Source organism: Tachyglossus aculeatus, chromosome 2 (assembly GCF_015852505.1).
Source record: "Tachyglossus aculeatus isolate mTacAcu1 chromosome 2, mTacAcu1.pri, whole genome shotgun sequence".
NCBI lineage: Eukaryota > Metazoa > Chordata > Mammalia > Monotremata > Tachyglossidae > Tachyglossus > Tachyglossus aculeatus.
In genome coordinates, this window is record NC_052067.1 from 54,649,765 (window position 1) to 54,670,503 (window position 20,739).

The following is a 20,739-nucleotide window of genomic DNA, read 5'->3' on the forward strand; positions in this document are numbered from 1 at the left end:
TCACCTGACCCACAGTCCTACAAATTGTCTTGCCTCCAGGACATTTCCATGAGGGCATTCTACCATTACCTCAAACTCAGTGTGTCTGAAACAGAACTACTCCTGTTTCCCATTTCAGTTAATAATGCCATCTCTCTCCCCTTCTCCCTCCCTCTCTTTCTCCCCCTAATCCCCCGTCTCCTGGTCCGCAACCTTGGTATCGTTGTTGACTGCTCACTGCTTTTCAACTCTCACATTCACTCTACTGCTGAACTCTGCCCGTTATTCCAAGTCAGTATGTCCCAGAGCCATTCCTTCCTCTCCACCCAAACAGCTATCAGCCTGGTAGCTTCCTTCGCAGCATCTCTAGAATCCGCCCCTTCTTCTCCAAACTCTCTGCCTCCTATCTCTCCCCTCTCCGGTCCGTGCTTCACTCTGCCACTGAGATCACTGTCCTATAAGACCGTTAAGCTCATGCCTCCCCGCTCCTCTTAAAAACCTCCAGTAGTCACCCATCCACCTCCGCATCAGACAGAAACTTTACACCATCGGCTTTATAGCGCTCAGTCAACCATCCCCCTCCTAACTTGGCTGATCTCCCACTACACCCTAACCTGCAGACTTTGCTCCTCTAATGCTAATCTACGTACCGTACCTCAATCTCACCTGTCTCACCACTGACTCCTGGCTACATCCTCCCTCCTGCCAGGCATCCACTCTCCCCTCACATCCTATCCAACAGTCCTCCTTTCTCCCCACCTTCAGAGCCCTCCTAAAATCATACCTCCTCCAAGAGGCCTTAACTAGGCCTTCATTTCTCCCATTGCCCTCCTCCTTCACTGCCAGTGCACTTGGGTCTATCCCCTTTAAGAACTTGATATTCGCCCTACCCACAACCCCAGAGTACTTAAGAACATATCCCTATAGCCTCCCATTCCCCCAACGGTGTTTTATTGTAGACGGGCAGGGAACATGTATACCAGCTCTACTCTGTTGTTCTCTCCCATGTGCCTGGCACAGAGTGCGTGCCCGGGAAGTACATTTGACGGATTGGATGGTCCTGTCTTGTTACTTTGTGACTACACTATTGAAGCAGCCTCTTCACTGGTCCTCCTGTGTCCAGCCTCTCCCCACTCCAGATCACCTTTTTGAAGTTCTACTCTACTCACTTCTCTTTCTTTAGACTAATAATGATGGTATTCTTTAAGCGCTTACTATGTGCCAAACACTGTTCTAAGCGCTGGGGTAGATACAGGGTAATCAGGTTGTCCCACGTGGGGCTCACAGTCCCGATCCCCATTTTACAGGCGAGGCAACTGAGGCACCGAGAAGTGAAATGACTTGCCCAGAGTCACACAGCTGGTCAGTGGCGGAGCCGGGATTAGAACCCATGACCTCTGACTCCCAAGCCCCTGCTCTTTCCACAATGCCACGCTGCTTTGATAATAATGTAGTGGCTGATATGTCCTTTATCAGACGACAACACGTTGAATGTACTACTTCTGGAATAAAGAATAGGAAGACAAAGGCTTGCATGTATAATAATAGTAATAAAAATGATGGTATTTGTTAAGCACTTAGTATGTGCCAAGCACTGTTCTAAGCACATGTGTAGATACATGGTAATCAGGTTGTCCCATGTGGGGTTTACAGTCTTAATCCCCATTTTACAGATGAGGTAACTGAGTCACAGAGAAGTTTGTCAGCTTCCTGTGTCCTTCCCCATGAACAAAAGCACCTTGCAGTCACCTTTAAGCTATCGGTCAATTGTATTTATGGAGCCCTTACTGCGCTCTGCCAAGTGGTTAGGAGAGTACACCCTATCCATTGGTAGACACATTCCCGGCCCTCAACTAGGCTACAGCCTAGAGGGTAAGATAGATGTTAATATAAAAAAAATTAAGATTATGTGCACAAGTGCTGTGGAGCTGAGGGCGCAAATCCGAGTGAAAGGGCAATGCTGAAGCAAGTGGGAGAAGAGGAAATGAGGGTTTCATGGAGTGATTCCTCTTGGAGATGTGTTTCCCGACTTGGCCCATTTTATCTTCCTGCCCCCTTCATCCGCTCCTCTCCAGACTACTCTCTTCATCTCTCCCAAACCGACATTTTCACAGTACTTGCTCTCCTCTTTTCCCGCCTCTGCCCCATCACTTACGTTGTTCCCCCAGCTAGGCATTTCCTCCTTTATCTCCCCCATTAGAGTGTAAGCTCCTAGACTGTAGCCCGTTGTTGGGTAGGGACCGTCTCTATATGTTGCCGACTTGTACTTCCCAAGCGCTTAGTACAGTGCTCTGCACACAGTAAGTGCTCAATAAACACGACTGAATGAATGAATAGTAGGCAAGGAACATGTCATTTCTTTACTTGACACTTCCTAAGCCTTTGGCACAGAGCATTGCTCCAAGGGGGTTCTAATCCCGGCTCCACCACATGTCTGCTGTGTGACCTTGGGCAAGTCACTTAACTTCTCTTAGCCTCAGTTACCTCATCTGGAAAATGGGGAGGAAGACTGTGAGCCCCACGTGGGACAACCTGATCACCTTGTATCCCCCTCAGTGCTTAGAACAGTGCTTTACACATAGTAAGCGCTTAACAAATGCCATCATCATTATTATTATTAAACACGGGTAATACTCTTTTCCCCCGTTTTCTTCACCTTCAAAATCGGCTTAAGACTTATCTCTGCAGAGCATTTTTGGATTACAGGCGTACTCCCGTGAGACAGTGGGGTTCTGCTCCTTGAAAAGAGGATTGCATTGTGAATGGCTTATTGTGGGTGATGTTTTCCTACAGACTTATGACTTAAGATCTATTCTGGAAGCCCTGGAAAAGTAGGACACACCTTTTAAGCGAGATAAACTATGATTAAAAATCACTAAACTTGTTCAATCTTTGTTAAAGTCATTTAGAGCAAAATGTTGAGGAGTCGTAATATGATTTGTGTTTGTTTGAGGCCGAGGACTCAATAGTGTCTATCAATAATTGTTTGGGTGCCAAGCACTGTACTGGCTGCTCGGGAGAGTATACTAGTAATAGTCGTCATAAGGAGCCAGGGAGACAGTAAAATAATTTATAGATAGGAGGAAAGTGGATATGTAGGTGTCTAAGAGGGTATGTACAAAAAGGGCTATACAAGTGGTTGTGAGTTCATAAATGTATGATTGGCATAAAGTGTTGGAGAGCCTCAGGCTGTCAGTCACCTGGGCAGTTGGAATCCCTCAGTAGCTGCCTCAGGGGAGCCTTTAAAGACATTTTCATCTCCGATTCCAGTGGAAGCAGGAGTGAGGTGAAAATGTCGCCGTTCCGAGACATTTTCACCTCACTCCTGCTTCCGGAGGAATCCAGGCTGCTGAAGTTGGAAGAGGGCGGAGGTGGAGTGGTTCCTGCTTCCATAGGAATCCAGGCTGCTGAAGTTGGAAGAGGGCGGAGGTGGAGTGGTGGCATGTGTGTTGGGACCCTGGGGCCACCCTGGGACAAATTTATTGAACTCCTGCAGTGTGCAGAGCACTGTACTGAGTGCTTGGGAGAGTGCAGTACAACAGAGTTGGTGGACGCATTTCCTGCCCACAAGGAGTTTACAGTCTAGAGGAGGGAGCTTTCCTCCTCCCACCTGTGTTCTTGCCCTCCAGCTCCCTTCTTTTCTTTTTTAATGGTATTTCATTCATTCAGTCGTATTTATTGAGCGCTTACTGTGTGCAGAGCACTGCACTTGTTAGCACTTATTATGTACCCGGCACTGTACTAAATGATGGGATAAGACAGGTTGGACACAGGCCGTGTCCCAGTTGGGGTTCACAGCCTTAATCCCCATTTTACAGATGAGGTAACGGAGGCACAGGGAAGTGAAGTGACTTACCTCATTTTACCCAGCAGGGAGGTGGCAGAAGCGGAATTAGAGCTCAGGTCCCAGGCCTGTGCTCCGCCGACTGGGCCATGCTGCTTCCCCGATTCTGTCCATCCGAATGCTCCAAGGTGAGACGGCAGATCTCCCAGAGGAGCCGATGACCGTCCTCCTTTAGGAAGGTATCCTTATAAAGTAGGAGTTTCTGACTGGACTCTGGACGCCCTGATTGGCTTCAGTCAGATTGGGGTGAATGGGAGGGAGCACTTGGCCGTGGTTGGGGTAACAACCAGAGCCGGAGGGGAGAGATGATGGGAGGGAGAGCGGGGAGGTAGAACGGCCAAGGCCTGAATTTCCGACCACGGGGACAGTCGGAAGCGGAGCGTTACCCCGGAGCCATCACGTAGGGTGAGACTCTGATTGCAGCGGGAGCAGGGACTTTTTGTGGGACAGGGACAGTCAGTATTGGACTTTATTGAGCGCTTACCATGTGCAGAGCACTGTACCGAGTGCTCGGGAGAGTAAAGCAGAACAATATAACCAATACATTCCCTGCCCACAGCGAGCTTACAACCTAGAGTCTTTGTAAAATCTGGAACCTACGGAGCCAGTAACAGAAGTGGGAGATGTGGGCCGGGACCCCTGGTGCAGATCGGGCATCTGGGTGGGGGAACGTGGATACTCCAGCGGGACAGGAATCCCTAGTTTTCCTACTCATCTCCTGTCAGCACCCGGGATCGTGGCGTCTGTGTTGCAGGCTGACAGATGAGGCAAGAAAGAGCCAGGCAAGGTGCGGCTCTTCACTTTCCGTCACCGGTCCACGTCAGTTGAACCAGAATTGCCCCAGGGGTATTTCTTTGCAGAGCCCACTTCTGTCTCAGTGTCTCGCTTTGAATTCTTATTCATTTGGAGCAGGGCTGAGAATCTTGGTGTCGGCCTGCGTCATCGACTCTTCTGCAGCAAGCTTACTCGCTGCTGAATTTGGTTCCCACGGTAGCCTTTTCGCGGCTTCTCTGTTCAGGGTGAAGTCTGTAGTTGATGTCAGTTAGATACGACTAGATTCATGGAAGAAGTTGTTTTCTTATAAACTAGAGAAAGATAAGAGAGCGTTGAGTCCTGCGGTCCCAAAGAAGGGAGTTTTTAGACTTTGCCATGTAGACTCCCCTAGTATTCGATGCTTATCTCAACTGGGTTATTGGCGTGGCAACAGCACGTGTCAGGAATGCACGTGACTCTTGCCCAGGACAACTTGCCAACATGTAAAAGTTGGATTTTGAGTGTCCTGATTCCAGTTGTTTTCAATTACGATGGCTTATGCAGATACACAGTGAGTCTGAAAAAAGGGGCAGTATGTTTTCAACGTGTGATTCGGCTAGAACGGTGCTGAAAAATTAGGGGGTGCCCTTTGGACCCGAACGTGACCCGGCCGCAGAAGAAGCAGTTGTGTTCACGCCGCTCTATCATAAGGCGGATTCTCTTTAAAGCGAGGTTCTTTCCAAATTCAGTCCCCGTGTTACAGGAGAACTGACTGTTCACCCCATTCCTTCCTTTTTGAAGCTCCCTTGGAAAAACATAGATCTTATGCCTATTTCCTGTAGCATTTTTGAACACCTGGATGCAGTGCATTGTACTAAAACACTTGCAAAGTACCAAAGTGACACATTTTCTGCCCATAAGGAGCTTACATGGTCATAGGGGAAAAGACATAAAAATACTTTGAGGCAGTAATTTAAATATTTGAATGTGCCGTAGAATATGTCCTTGTACTTGAATTTTTTCCAGTAATAAGAAAAGAGGTTATGATGGTAGTAAACCAGATTAAAGTGTTTTGGGAATTAGTGTACAAAATTCAGTTCCTATTTTCAGATCCATCAAGTCGCAGTAAAGGAAAGTGTAATATCTCTTCATTATACTAATGTTTAATATACTAGCGTACATTCAGTTCCCTGCAAACCCAGGGGTTGCATTCCTGATGTACCTTCCTCTAAGGGAAACTCACATCTTAGTACGTGTGCCTTCATCCACCCAGTGCGTATAAGCACAACCATTTCTTCCAACGTAACATTCTGTTCAGTCCAAATGCAAGTGCTGTGTCGTTGTCAGAACAATGTTCCACAATTCCCCTACAGCATTCAATGACAAACATGTAGTAACGCCCATTTTAGAGGAGAACTGAGTGTACCTCTTTCTCTCAGAATTCCCCGGCACAGTCCCATATACATGCCAGCCACCCATCTGTTTGCCCCACCATTCAACTCCGCATCCGTACATCTCAAGAAATTGATACAAAAAATGGCCTGCAATAACTAGAAAAACTCCTCGGTCTGTGTCAACCCGTTCTGAATCAGTTTGCCCCCTAGTTCATCCATTTCTTTGCACATCTTTCTGAAGAAGCTTTTCGATGCCTTGAAAACTTGGTAGTAAACTTGGGCTGACCTTCCAAGATCTTTTTATTGTTGAGGGAATGGCAAGAGGTTTATTTACTTGGCCGTAATGGTGGGATAAAGCACCGAACGACAAAAATTGTACCCCACGGAGGGGGGTTGTGTCATGGAGGGATTCTAATCCGGGGTGTGCCTGGATTGTAGATTTGCCTCCCTCCACGGCAATTCAGGGTAACTTGTTGCAGTACTAGATTAATGAGAGCAAATTGTAGTGAAAAGCGTAGGAGATGGGGAGGCAAAACACCAGCTTTTGATCCCACCTCTGCATCCTCCTTGCTGTGTGACTTTGGGCAAGTCATTAAACCTTGCTGTGCCTACAGTAAATCTGTAAAATGGAGATAAAATATCTGATCTTTCTACCTCTTAGATTGTGAGCCCCCATATGTGGCATAGAGACTGTCCCAATTTGTCCCATTGCTTAGCATAGAACACTTAGTACTGTAATTATTATATGCAGACTTGCAAGTCCTGGCAAGTATAGGCATTTCAAATACTACACTGTATACAGCCGAGTGGAGTGTTTATTATAAAGTGGCTAATGTGAAGTGGGTGGCTGAATACTCCTTAAATATTAAAACCAATGTCATAGCTGCCTCTGTTTCTCAGAAATGAAACTTGTTTTTGGGAAATTTAGTTTCCGTTGCTCTTCTCTCCAGTCGCTTCTCTATTTTCAGTCTTAGGACCCTAAAGGATGCTTGATGGTGTTTTCGGATAATTAATAGTCCAGTTAGTTGATTGAGTAGTCAAATGGTTCAGGGGGGAAATTATCAAAGCTTTTCGCTTTTGCCTGAAAAATAACTTTATTCCTCCCCCCCTTTTTTTCCCTTTCCCAGAATTCAAAATGACGAACGAAGAGCCCCTCCCGAAAAAAGTGAGTATCAATGGTTTTTTGGTAAGAGTAATGAGTATAATCACGAGATATTTAGATTTTTGCACATCCTCGTTTTTTTCCCGCTCAATTGCTTGCAGGCTTTGGGTAGTATTATTACCTCTACTCAGTAAAACTAAGGAGTTGAGGAATTTTAAACAAGACCAGCCAAGTGTTGGAGCCCCACACAGGACCCGCATCCCCTTTTCCTCCATATGTGGAAAGGTGGGGTGGAGGAGGGGTGGTAATTAAGAGAGGGGTTGGAGCGTCTCAACAAACAGCCATGCCCGTTGCTTGCCTCAACCTCCTCTTTCTGTCACACGCACACTCCATGGACATGGGCTAACTCCGAAGACTTCGAGGGGCCGCGCACTGTGGCCAGACCACCACCACCCTGGAGTTTAGACGCTCTGTTAGCAGACTCCAGGAGCCTTTACGATAGTTGACCTTCTTTGCACTATTGCTCTGTGCACGTCTCTCGGGAGTAGAGACCTTGCTTTACTGGGGAACACCAAATCAGGCGGGGACTTGGTATTGGAGGATGGTTTAACCACCGACTCAGAAGGCAAAACCTGATTTAAATTTCAATTCTCTTTTTTTTCTTCCAGGTCCGCCTTAGTGAAACAGACTTCAAAGTTATGGCTAGAGATGAACTGATCCTAAGGTAAGTGTGGTGGAAGAATATTAAACAGAAAGCTCTCAGAGCATCCTTTTTTCTACTCTGATCTAGTTCATCGTAGTGGCCCTCTAGTCAGTCGATCAGTGATATTTATTGAGCACTTACTGTGTGCAGAGCACTGTACTAAGCACTTGGGAGAGTACATGCAGTTAGCAGACAGGTCCCCTGCCCATAATGAGCTTACACTCTATCTTGTGTTCTCTAATTTTTTTCTTATCCCTAATATCAAAATAAGCCATTTCAGTAGTATTTTAGCCCTTATTCGGTGCAGAGCACTGTACAAAGTGCTTGGGGGAGCGATCCTTACCCTTCAAATTCATTTGTAAATATTTTCCTGTGGCCTAATCTCTCGAGCAAACATCCATCTGAGGTGAGTGAATCCACCTGAAGCACTAGAGTACCACCCACCTCACCATAATGCTCCAGAATTAGTTATTCCTCCAGGATAAGTAGTCTCAAACTTTTTTCTTGATGGCATGTTTAGAGTCTTTACTTCAGAAATGATCTCTCAACCAGTGGGGTGTTTTTTTTTGTCTGTTAGTCTTTTTGAGAGCTTAGAGTGGGCAGAGCACTGTACTAAGTGCTAGGGAGGGTGCAATAAAGTAGACAGGATTCCTTCCCACAAGGAGTTGACAGACTAGAGAGGGAGCTAGCTGTATGCCACCTCCTCCAAGAGGCCTTCCACGAGTAAGCCCTCATTTCCCCTACTGCCTGTCCCTTTTACGTCGCCTGTGCACTTGAACCCTCTAAGGACATGATATTCACCCCACCCTCAGCCCCACAGCACTAAGATTCTTGGGGAACTCTCTTGTACTCCCCCAGGAGCTTAGTACCATGCTCAGCTTATGCTGTAATCGCTCAATAAATAGCATCGATTGAGCGGTAGATCGTCTCCAGTAGTAGTCGGCAAAGGTGACCGGGGGAGTTATGGACCCCAAGAGTGACTCCCCCTTTCCCAAGGGCCACACCCCAATCTCTGATCTCTGATTAAACCACGCTGCCCTTTGGTCTTCCAAATGCAGCTGGGCTTTTTCCCATGCTTCCATGAAGGCCTGGGTGCATTTTTAAAACTCCTTGTGCGGTCCGGCAAAATAGCACGTTTCTACGAAACCGCCCCATTATATTTGCCCAAGTGTTAGAGTTTTTGTATGGACCCTTGGGAAGATCACAAGAGGCTGAATTATTAAAGGTGGGAGGAGTGGTGAGAAGCAGCGGGGCCTGGTGGTTAGAGCCCACGCCTGGGAAAGAGAAGGACCTAATCCTGGCACTGCCACTTGTCTGTTGTGTGACCTTGGGCAAGTCACCGTCGCTTCTCTGTGCCTCAGGTACTTCATCTGTATAATGAGGATTAAGGCTGTGAGCCCCGTGTGGGACAAGGACTCTGTCCATTCAGATGACTTTGTTTCAACCCCAGCTCTTAGATCAGTGCCTGGCATTGAATAAGCGCTTAACAAACACCATAATAATGCAAGTGCTTAGTAAATACTATTGCTTGGTTGGAAACAACTCAGTGTCTCTCTCTCCCCCTTTCCCCCCTCTCCTGTCCCCCTCTCTTCCCTCCCTCCCACCAATCATCAATTCATAGACTCCCTCCTATTTTCCTAGAATGAACACTGCTCCTGGTACAGCCTCTTTCAGCTGAGAATAGTAGAACTTCCCTTCGAACGCTTCTTGCTCCTGTGATACGTGCCTGTCCCCCTTCTTTCTCTTCCTTCTTGACCCCTTCCTCTTTCCCACTCCCTAGCCCCACTTGCTGTTCTTCCATTTCACATTTCTCCTGTGTATTTTTGTAGTTGTTACCTTGCTTTTGTTTTACTTAGGAGCAGTCAACTCTTGAAGGCCATGCACTTGGCTAAGATTGAGTTGAAGAAAGCCATGGTTGTCTTATTCATGTCTACCCTCTTATTAAATTACCGGTTTATTTTTGTGCTGACTTGCTTGTTCTTTAAAGATCTTTGCTCTTTAAAGCCTAATTAGAGACTTTGTCCTGGCAGCAATTTGCGATGGACCTCATCTGCTCTAGGCTTGAGCTCTGTTTGCCAACAAAAATGTCCAACCCCTTTCCCAGTCTCATGACTACAGTTCCCTTACTGGTCTAAACAAGCCTTAATTTGCCCCGTCAGTGGAATGGGTGTACAAGACCAGTTGATGATTGTACTGTCTCTAGATTCTACTCTGGTGTACTTTGAGTCGATCTTAAGGCGGTCTAGACAAGTTAGTTTACGGGGAATGTAACGAAAAATCATATGCTGCTTAACAGAGATATAATTTAATATCGTATAAACCCAAATACTCAACTATAAATTGTTTGTTTTGTTATCACTTCACCCTCCTGTTGTGTTTCCTTTGTGCAAAAGTGTTTTGAAGTAATATATTCCATTGCAACGAGAAATTATAATGAGCGTCTTTTTCCACCTCTTCTGGCATCCCCATTTGAAAACACAGATGAGGAAATGCAGGTAGTTGAATGATTTTTCTCAGGGTGTCACATTGTCAACAAACAACCATCTTGTTCAGTATTAGTCTAAGGGAAACCAAGGAGTTATACCTGAATGTCATTAATTCCACTTTTAGTGTGCTACCTTTTTTTTCAATGGTATTTGTTAAGCGCTTAGTATGCGTCAAACACTGTTTTAAGCCTTGGGGTGGGTATGGGTCAGTTAAGTCAAACACAGTTCTTGTCCCACACAGGGCTTACAATCTAAGTAGAAGGGAGAACAAGTATCACATCCCCATTTTACATTTGAGGTAACTGAGGCACCCAGAAGTTAGGTGACCTTCCCCAAGGGCACACAGAAAGTGATTGGCAAAGGTGGGATTAGAACCCAGGTCCTCTGACTCCAAGGCCCATGGTATTTCCAATAGGCCACACTACTTGTACTTCAAAAGGCTAACCCTTCAGTCAGTATGTTGTCACTGGGGGTCTATTTTCAAATCTCTGCCCAGGAAAAAGATTTTTCTCATCAGCTGTGTTTCCAAGAACTTGATTTGGTTGTATTCTTGTATTCCTAGATATGTGTACTTGCTTCTTTAATCACACACATTCAGTCTACAAATATGTTGGCAGATAATTGAATTTTTTTATGGTAGTTAAGTGCTCGCATGTGCTAAGCACTGGGTTAGAAATAAAGTAATCAGACCAGACACAGTCCTTGTCCCATATGGGGCTCATAGTTGAACTAGGAGTAGTAGGATTCAACACTCATTTTACAGATGAGTAAACTGAGGCACAGATAAGGGTCTTGCCCATGGTCCCGTAGCAGGCAACTGGTAGAACTGGATTGGAACTCAGGTCCTCTGACTCCCTGGGCAGTGATCTTCCCTTTAGACGATGAATACTCAGTTGTTAGTAGCAGTAATTATTAAACAATTAATGTGTGCGGAGCATTGTACTAAGAGTCAGGAAAAAATACACAATTGAGAATTAGAATTCATGTGGGAATTAAATTATCGTCATCAGTGGTATTTATTGGCCAGTGGTCTTTCCATTAGACCATAAATATTCAGTTGTTAGTAGCAGTGATTATTAAACAATTACTGTGTGCAGAGCATTGTACTAAGAGTCAGGAAAAAGTACACAAGTGAGAATTAGAATTCATGTGGGAATGAAATTATTGTCATCAGTGGTATTTATTGAGCACCTACTGTTTGAATAGCACTGTTCTTTACGCTTGGGAGAGTACAATACAAAAGAGTTTGTGGGCACGTTCTGGGCTCGCCCATGACGAGCTTACAGTCTAGAGGGGGGAAACAGAAATTAATATAAATAATTTCTGTTACAGTGGTCTCTCACTTGAGGGCCTGCCATCCAGGTTATATTTTTAGAAAGTTGAAATTAGGTGGCTCTTTATCAACTATAGATTTCAGTTGTCCCATCTGTCCTTGTCCTCCGTTACAGTGGATAACCTCCCAGATGGCTGTATTGAGAACTTCACCAGAGAAAAGAGACCGAAATTGGGAGGTGCCACCTTTTCATTTGGAGTTAGGGCAACCAAACGTGGCTTGGGATTTTTGGGAAGGTGGAGGCTTGGAGGGGGTAGTCTTCAAAGAGCTCGTAGGTCAGAAAGCTGTCATTTTAGGTCTCCTCAACCGTCACTGGGAACTGGGAGAAGCAGCGTGACTTAGTGGAAAGAGCACAGGCCTGGAGTCAGAAGGACAGGGGTTCTAATCCCGGCTCCTCTGCTTTGCGGTGTGACCTTGAGCAGGTTGCTTCACTTGTCTGGGCCTCGGTTCCCTCATCTATAAAATGGGAGTTAAGACCGTGAGCCCCGTGCAGGACAAGAGACTGTGTCCAACGTGATTATCTTGTATCTACCTCAGCGCTTCGAACAGTACCAGGCACATAATAAGCGCTTAACAAACTCCATTATTATTATTGTTATTTCTTGGATCTCATCAGATTTGAGTGAGTAGGGCCGGGGGTCTGGTCCTCTAGACCTGAAGCTCGTTGTGGGCAAGGAGCACATCTTCAACTCTTGTTAAATTGTATTCTCCCAAGTGCTTAATAATAATAATAACTGTACTAAGAGCTGGGCTGGATACAAGCAAATTGGGTTGGACACAGACCCTATCCCTTGTGAGGCTCGCAGTCTCCCCATTTTACAGATGAGGTAACTGAGGCACAGAGAAATGAAGTGAATGGCCCAAGGCCACACAGCAGACAAGTAGCAGAGGCTGGCATTGCTCTGCACACAGTAATTGTTTAATAATTACTGCTACTAACAACTGAATATTTATGGTCTAATGGAAAGGCTGGCATTAGTACAGTGCTGTGCACCCAGTAAGTCATCATCATCATCAATCGTATTTATTGAGCGCTCACTATGTGCAGAGCACTGTACTAAGCGCTTGGGAAGTACAAATTGGCAACATATAGAGACAGTCCCTACCCAACAGTGGGCTCACAGTCTAAAATGGGCTCACGGTCTAAGTGCTCAGTGAATACCATTTATGTCTTTTTAATGGTATTTAAGCACTTGCTATGTGTCAAGCACTGCTCTAAGCACTGGGGAAGATGCAAGATAATTAGGTTGGACACCATCCATGGGTCCAAGTCAGATAGAGGAGGGTTTAAGTCCTGTTTTGCAGATGAGGGAGTTGAAGCACCAAGAAGTGAAGCGATATATCCACGGTCACGCAGCAAACCAGTGACAAACCAGTGTCAATCTGGGATTAGAACCCAGGTCCTCTGACTCCTAGGCTCATGCCCTTTCCACTCGGCCACACTGTTTCTTGCTTGCTTTATTGATTGGCCAGTATTGGCTGTGGGAGCAACTGCCCCCTTGGAGAGCACCTGTGCTCAGTAAGCAATTCCATTGTTGCAAACACCCAAACTTGCAGGAAGTATTCAGAAACATAAAATACGGTCCCCGACCTTGAGGAAATTTCAGTCAAACAGAGCTATTGGGTGTGAGGAGATGGAACTAGTCCTTTGCCCACCATTGCCATTACTGGGAGCTTCTATGGGCACGTAAGTGGCATTTTAAACTTCGAATGGCTCAAAACGTAGAGTCTGTAGTCTGTAAACACGTTATGAGCAGGGAAAGTCTGTTTATTGTTGTACTCTCCCAAGCACCTAGTACAGTGCTCTGCACATAGTAAGTGCCCAGTAAATAAAATTGACTAGCTGCATCTTTGTTCACCAAACAGTGAATGAGAGAAGGTTGCATTTATTAATGAAATCTCAATATTTTTTCAGAATGTTTTATAAAAATCTATTTCAACTTGACTTAAACTAAGGTCAGAATTTTTATTTGCAACAATAGGTGGAAGCAGTATGAAGCCTATGTCCAAGCTTTGGAGGGCAAATACACCGATCTTAACTGTAAGTTTATTGAGTTTGTTCATTTTTTTTCTAAGTAACTTTTGGTAATTATAATTTTAGAAAGGCATTTGTTATGGTAGCCCTTGATTCTGTCAACTTTGACCATGTTGAAACTAGAAATGTAACTTTAACATGAGAAATAAGGATTGCATTTCAAGATTAGGACATCGGTGTTTTAACACACACAAGCAAAAATTCCTAAACTTCAAAAAAAATAAAATAAATTCACCTTTAAAGTAGTTTTGTGCTGTTACCTCTAAGCAAGTCCAAATGTGAGAAACGGCCCTTTATGTCTTAAAGATTTCCCCTGACCTGACCAATCTGGGACATCCCTCTGGTCAGTAGGTCAGTAGGCGTGAGACTTTCTCCAAGCTGAGTTTTGAATGATTTTTGAAAGGCTTGTTTGAAGAGGTTTCAAACGTCGACTTTTATTTTACTATAAACATTAGCTAATGATGTAACTGGATTGAGAGAATCTGAAGAAAAGCTAAAGCAGCAACAGCAAGAGTCTGCCCGAAGGGAGAATATCCTTGTGATGAGACTGGCAACTAAAGAGCAAGAGATGCAGGAGTGTACTGTAAGTATCAAACGTTTCTAAAGTCTTTGACTTTGGGGTTGCGAAACTGTTGGCTGTTGATCCGAGAATTGATTGCCTAGTAATCCTACCTCATCGGGTCATCCAGGGAGAAACTTGAATTTAAATAGAGTAAAGGCTGATCCAACCTCCCCAATTTCTAGAGTGGTTTTTTTTTTTTTATTGCCACTGTGTCAAATTCTCTTGTCCTCCAAAAGTATATATTCATTTCATCACATTTTTTTATACGGTATGGGTTGAGCACTTAATACGTTCCAGGCAATGTTTTAAGCACTCAGATACAAGCTAAATCAGGTTGGACACAGTCCCTGGCCCACATGGGACTCACAGTCTTAATCCCATTTTACAGATGAGGTAACTGAGACACAGAGGAGTGAAGTGAGTTGCCCAAGGTCGTGCAGCAGAAAAGTGCAGAGTCGAAACGGGAACCCAGGCCCTTTCCTTCCGACTCCCAGGACTGTGTGCTGTCTATTAGGCAGGCTGTTTCTCTTAATTTCTACAGGGGTTTTTTTTTGTTTTTGTTTTTGTTTTTTGGTCGTTTTTATCCCCCCACCTGGTATTTGTTAAGGGCTCACTATGTGCCAGGCACTGAACTAAGCACTGGGGTAGATACAAGCTAATTAGGTTGGACACAGCCCCTGCCCCACATAGGGCTCATAGTCCTCATCCCTACTTTACTGATCAGGGAACTGAGAGCCAGAGAAGTGAAGTGACTTGCCCAAGGTCGCACAGCAGACAGGTGGTGAAGCCGGGATTGGAAACCAGGTCCTTCCGAGTCCTGGATATGTGGATATCCAACAGGCCACACCACTTTTCAAATGCTACTAAATGTGAATCTTCCTCATCTGGGAGTTCTGCAAGAACATCATCCTGGCATTATAGGCAGCCTGGACAGTGTATGTCCTATAGAGTAAAAAATTACTCTATAATTGAACTCTGAATACCTAATTTCGCTCTCTTTCTGCATGGTTAACTTTCAGCTAACCTTTTTTTAAAACTTTAATTTCCCCACCTACTCTTTTGACCCTTTCAAGTTTCTGCCTACCCCACTTTGCCACTTGACATATTCTCTCATCATAGATCCCCCTCCTCCTCTATCTCCTTTCCTCCTATATTTAAGGCAGCTTCAAATGGTATTTCAGGCTTAAGCTGTCCTACCGGCTATCGACCCGGTCCTCTCAGCCGTAATACACCAGGTGAGGAGGGAGTAGACCGTGAGGCCCAAGCGGGACAGGGACTGCGCCCAGAGTGATTCACTAGTATCTACCCCAACGCTCAGAACAGTGTTTGACATGTAGTAAGAGCTGTTCAGATACCCTCAAAAAGGTGGGGGTCTTGGTGTCTCCCACTTAGGTCATCCCAGTTTTAGCTGGTTTGGGCCTGAAGGCCAGGACTGGGTGGTCAGTGCCATCCCAGAATAATTAGCACCCGTCCGGACACTCACCAGACCTGAGGGCTCCCTCTTACTTGCAGTCACGATTTAATGATTCAAATACATTTCCTCTGTGTTGAGTTTTTCCTCCCCAAAAAACCACTTTCCCAGGACCTGTTTTCTCGCCATCAAGCTGTCGTCTGGGCTTGTGGAAGAGCCTATAGAGTGTATTGGAAGGAAAATGTGCTTTTCGTAAGGTTTGGAAGGTGGGGAGCGTGATGGTCCGTAGGCTGTGAAGAGGGAGGGCTTTCAGGCCAGAGACAGGATGTGGCCAAGAGGTCGGCGGGGAAAAGCCATTGGAGAGTGAACCGTTGAAGATGGTGGTCAGGGAGGGGCGAAGGGAGCCGGCAACCGCTCCGTTAAGGTGTGAAGGGATGGGGTTAGAGGTGGAGGGGGTGGATTTTGAGAGAAAGCAGGAGATCTTCTCTTGAGATACCACTGGGAAAGATGGGAGAGTTGATAGGGAGGAGGAGGGAGGGACTGGAGATCTTAGAAGATCACACCGGATGGTTTCAATTTTATCGATTAAAGTGTGTGGAGAGAGAACAGGTATTATTGAGTCCCATTTTTCAGATGAGCAAACTGAGGCACAGAGAAGTTAAGTGACTCGCCCTAAGTCACACAGCAGGTACCTGGCAGAGCTGGAATTAGAACCCACGTCCTCCGAGTCCCCGGTCTGTGCTCTTTCCACTAGGACACTGCTCCTTTTTCTCCTTCCGTTCCAACTTTCTAATCACATTGGGACAGAGGTCAGCAATCTTTTTTATGGGCTCCAGGGGCAAACAAAATGACACCTCTGAGCAGGTGGTGTTCTGATAGCCAGCCCTACATCCAACAGGCACGCATTGATATAGCTTCGTTGTGGAGGTCTAATTATAGAATAACAGAATGTTGATGTACTTAAAATACCATTTTGTAGCAGGACTTGGAGAGGGTGGGGGTGGAAAGGAGAAGAAAGTGGAGGAGAAAAAAGTGAGGGGGAGAGAGAGAGAGAGAGAATGAATATATATTCATTCCAGGTCTTTTTCACGTGGGAAGCAGGGAGAAAGGGCACTAGCATCGCACAGCATATCTTTTCTCTCTCCTTCCCAGATAAAAATTATTCCTGCTACTCAGTCAGTCATATTCGAGCGCTGACTGTGTGCAGAGCACCGTACCGAGTGCTATATACTATATACCAATATAATATACCAATATGACAGACACATTCCCTGTCCACATGAAGCGTATAGTCTAGAGGGGGCGATTGAGCACCCCCGCTGTAAGAGAAGCACATAGATATTATTTTTATGATTATTCCTATTATAAACCACCATCTCACTCTCACTCCTGCACTACTGTTGCTGCTTAATTTTAAGTTGGCTGTTGGAGACGTGGTGTGCAAGGGTGGGACAGCTTTCCTCTTGTCCAGCACCCGTGGGGACTCGCCCAAGTACACGAAGCACCCATCCCTGCCCGGTGCATCTTTCTGAGCTCAGAAGGACAGTTTAGACCCGCAGCTCCCTGCCAACCAAGTTGTGGGGGCAAAATGTCGAATCTGTGGAGGCCTGTGCACAAACGCCTCTTTTGGTTGGAAGAAGAGAGTCAGAGAAGGCTCACGATCCAAAGGTTGCCAACTTCCACTCTAGAAGGAACCATGATGTCCTCAGGCCTGTAGATATCCGTTCGTGAAATTCACTTCCTGTTTTCTATCTATTTAAAAAAAAAAAATGACATTTGTTAAGGGCTTACCATGTGTCAGCCCTGGTGTAGATACAAGCTAATTAGGTTGGACAAAGTCCGCCCGAAGTCCTAATCCCCATTTTACAGATGAAGGAATTGAGGCACGGAGAAGTGAAGTGAGTTGCCCAAGGTCACAAAGAGGATGAGTGGGAGAGCCGGGTTTGGAATTTAGGTCCTGATTCTGACTCCCAGCTCTAGGCTGTTTCCACTAAGCCACGCTGCTTCAGTGTCTGACTCCTTTTCTCTACGCTCAGCCCGAGGTCAGATCCTACAGCATCCCACACGGTGTTGATAAGATCTGCCCCCCTTTTCTCTGTGCCATCAGTGGGATCTTTGTATATCTTGTTTCTCCACCACTGGGCGGGGAGATCTAGAGACAGAGAGAGAGTGCGTGTGTCTTGCAGAGGAATATCTATTACCTACTTTTGTGACCTCAGGACTGTTCACATCACCCTCTGCTTCGAGGTCAACTGGATTTCTTCTTACATCATACTAATCGGGCCACTCTCTTCCCTCCTAGGCTTTTTCCACATCTTATTATTCTTACGACTGCTCTGCTGACGAGTGTTCAGTGAGAGAAGTTCTGTAATAGAGGCTCGTAACTGCCATTAAGATCTAGAAATCAGTATCTGCTCTCAAGAAGTATTTTTTAGTCTGCACAAAGGAGCAATCGATCAATCAGTGGTATTTATTAGTGGAAGCGGCAGTGACCCGGTGGAGGGAGCAGAGGCCTCAGAATCAGAGAACCTTGGTTCTAAACCCGGCTCTGTCATTTGCCTGCTGTGTTATGTCGGTCAAGGCACTAACGTTTTCTGTGTCTTGATGTCCTCAACTGAAAAACGGGGACTCGGTACCCGTTCTCCCTCCTACTCAGACCGTGAGCTCCACGCGGGACAGGGACCCGATTAATTTGTATCGACCCCAGCACTTAGAACCCTGCTTGACACACAGTAGGCCCTTAACAAATACCGTAGTCATTATTATTACGTACCAAACACTCACTGTGAGCAGAGGACTAAAACCAAATACAATACAGTACTTGGGAAAGTACAGTACACTGGATTTGGAAGACAGGATCCCTCTCCCACTTCAGTGTACAGGAAGAGGCCGACGTGAAAACAGGGGAAATAGTCGCACGTGAGGATATGTACGTAAGTGCTGTGAGCCTGGGGTGAGAATCAGAGTGTTTAAGGAGTTCACAGCCAAGTGCGTAATGGACATAGAGAGGAGAGCGGATGGGGAAGTGAGGGCTTCGGGAAGTCCTCTTGGAGGAGATGTGGTTTTAGGAGGGTTTTGAAGGCGAAGAGAGTGATGGACTGTCAGGTATGATCGATATGAAGGGGGAAGGAGTACCATGCCTGAGAGGGGGCAAGGCGCCGGCTGTGGGCTAGGCGACATCGAGGAGTGGAAGGTGCAGATGGGGTTTTAGTAGTACATCAGAGAGGTAAGGTGGGAGGGAGAGAGAAGATCTGAGCACCTTAAAGCTGATGGTGAGGAGTTGCTGTTGGATTGTGGAGGTGGACGGGCAACCGCTGGAGGTTTTTTAAGGAGTCGGGAGACGTCGAGCGCTCGGTTTTTCAGAAAAGCGATGCGGGCCACAGGGTGAAGTGTTTGGGCCGGAGAGGGGAGATTCAGGGGGCAGTGAGCTGTCGGCTCAGGGGGCCTAAAGTATAGTCCAGAAAGGGGCAAAGCTAGGGGCAGGGAAGCCGGGGAGGAGGTTGGTAGGGCAGGCCGACCCTGCGGGGGATGACCAGGTCACGTACTGGTGGGTAGCTGTTTGGGGGGAGATGAGCGGGGCGAAGCCAGGAAATGTCATCTAGGAATAACTTGAGGGTTCAGGCTAGGATTAGCGGGGAATGGAACAACAGGAGGAGCTCTGGAATGGAGAGTATCTTGTACTAAATCCATTTGGAGAGAAGGAGGGTAGAGTTTGGTTGAACGGTTTTGTGTTGGAACAATTTTCGAAGCCCAGTAATTGAGGCAGCTGAAACTGTGAATCCCAAATTTTGACTGTGAGTAACCTGCTCTATCTATTACCTACTTTTGTGACCTCAGGACAGTTCACATCACCCTCTGCTTCAAGGTCAACTGGATTTCTTCTTCTTAGGTCATACTAATCGGGCCACTCCCTTCCCTCCTAGGCTTTTTCCACACCTCATTATTTTTATGACCGCTCTGCTGACGAGCGTTTAGTGAGAGAAGTTCCGTAATCGAGGCCAGTAACTGCCATTAAAATCTAGAAATCAGTGTCTGCTCTCAGATCAGTATCTGAGCAGGAGGGTAAAGTTCGTGCAGTACTTAGATGTTTGACTCTGAAGAGTGACTGCCCAAACCAAAATAAAGTCACGTCATCTATTCTTGTATTTTTTTCTGGTCACGTGTGGATTTTGTTGCCAGAAATGCAGTGTGGAAATGAAACTTTTTTTAAAATTTCCAGTTGACATAGGGATTCTTTCAAATGGCCTAAAAAACCCAAGCAACTGTATTTATTAGGCATCGTTCTGGTTGGCATTTTGTGACTGTATTGTGTAATTCTTGGGTTTCTTGGTGTTCATTGGCTTCCCTTGAATGGTTACGTACTACACTGTCTCAGATTTGTGGGGTTTTTCTTGTTTTTTAAAAAATAGCAGTGAGCGGTATGACTGTAGTGTCCTCGACGCAACAGACTTTGATTCTTCTGTCTCTAAAGTGCTTAGTTAGCAATCTTGATCAGCCCATAATAGAGAAAAACAAATCAGTTGATAAAGCGTGTGCAGTTTAGCAAGCCCGGCAAGGGGAAGCAGAGAGGTTCTGAGTTGAAGAAACTAAAACCAATGAACATAGAAATAAGCTCCGTGAATTAAATCAGTATTGGTGGACTTAGCATTTTTGTTCAATAATTCCTCAACACTCAGCCAGGTTCACGGCACTCCGTGACACGGTGCAGAGCGAGAAGACGCGGCCCCGTGCTTTCAAGAAGCTTACCGTCGACTTTTCGAGAACCCTAAATGGTGACGGGACCCCGGGGGATGAGAAATTCTAAATCGCCCCACTTACCTGGCTTGAAATGGCCAAAACTCGGAGGTGACATTGGAACGGTGGTAGTTGAACAGAAAGCGCGTTCGCCCCTCTTTGGTGTGACTAGTAAGGGCTGCTTCTCTGTTTCCCACAGACTCAAATTCAGTACCTCAAGCAAGTCCAGCAGCCTAGCGTGGCCCAACTGAGATCGACCATGGTGGACCCAGCCATCAACTTGTTTTTCCTCAAAATGAAAGGGGAACTGGAACAGACTAAAGACAAACTGGAACAAGCCCAAAATGAACTGAGTGCCTGGAAGTTTACGCCTGATAGGTAAACAAAAACATACTCCCCCGTC

At 45.9% G+C, this 20,739-nt stretch overlaps 1 protein-coding gene across 2 annotated transcripts in view; it reads left to right on the plus strand.

Annotated features, from left to right (window-relative positions):
• LOC119939732 (WT1 associated protein) overlaps positions 1-20,739 on the plus strand; it is a 35,415-nt gene that overhangs the window by 7,791 nt on the left and 6,885 nt on the right. For both annotated transcript variants that reach the window (XM_038759923.1, XM_038759924.1), the window contains exons 2-6: positions 7,098-7,135; positions 7,741-7,796; positions 13,577-13,635; positions 14,085-14,212; positions 20,536-20,714. In XM_038759923.1, coding sequence (XP_038615851.1) covers positions 7,106-7,135; positions 7,741-7,796; positions 13,577-13,635; positions 14,085-14,212; positions 20,536-20,714 — 452 coding nt within the window. In that variant the 5' untranslated portion in view covers positions 7,098-7,105. The remainder of the gene's footprint in view (positions 1-7,097; positions 7,136-7,740; positions 7,797-13,576; positions 13,636-14,084; positions 14,213-20,535; positions 20,715-20,739) is intronic.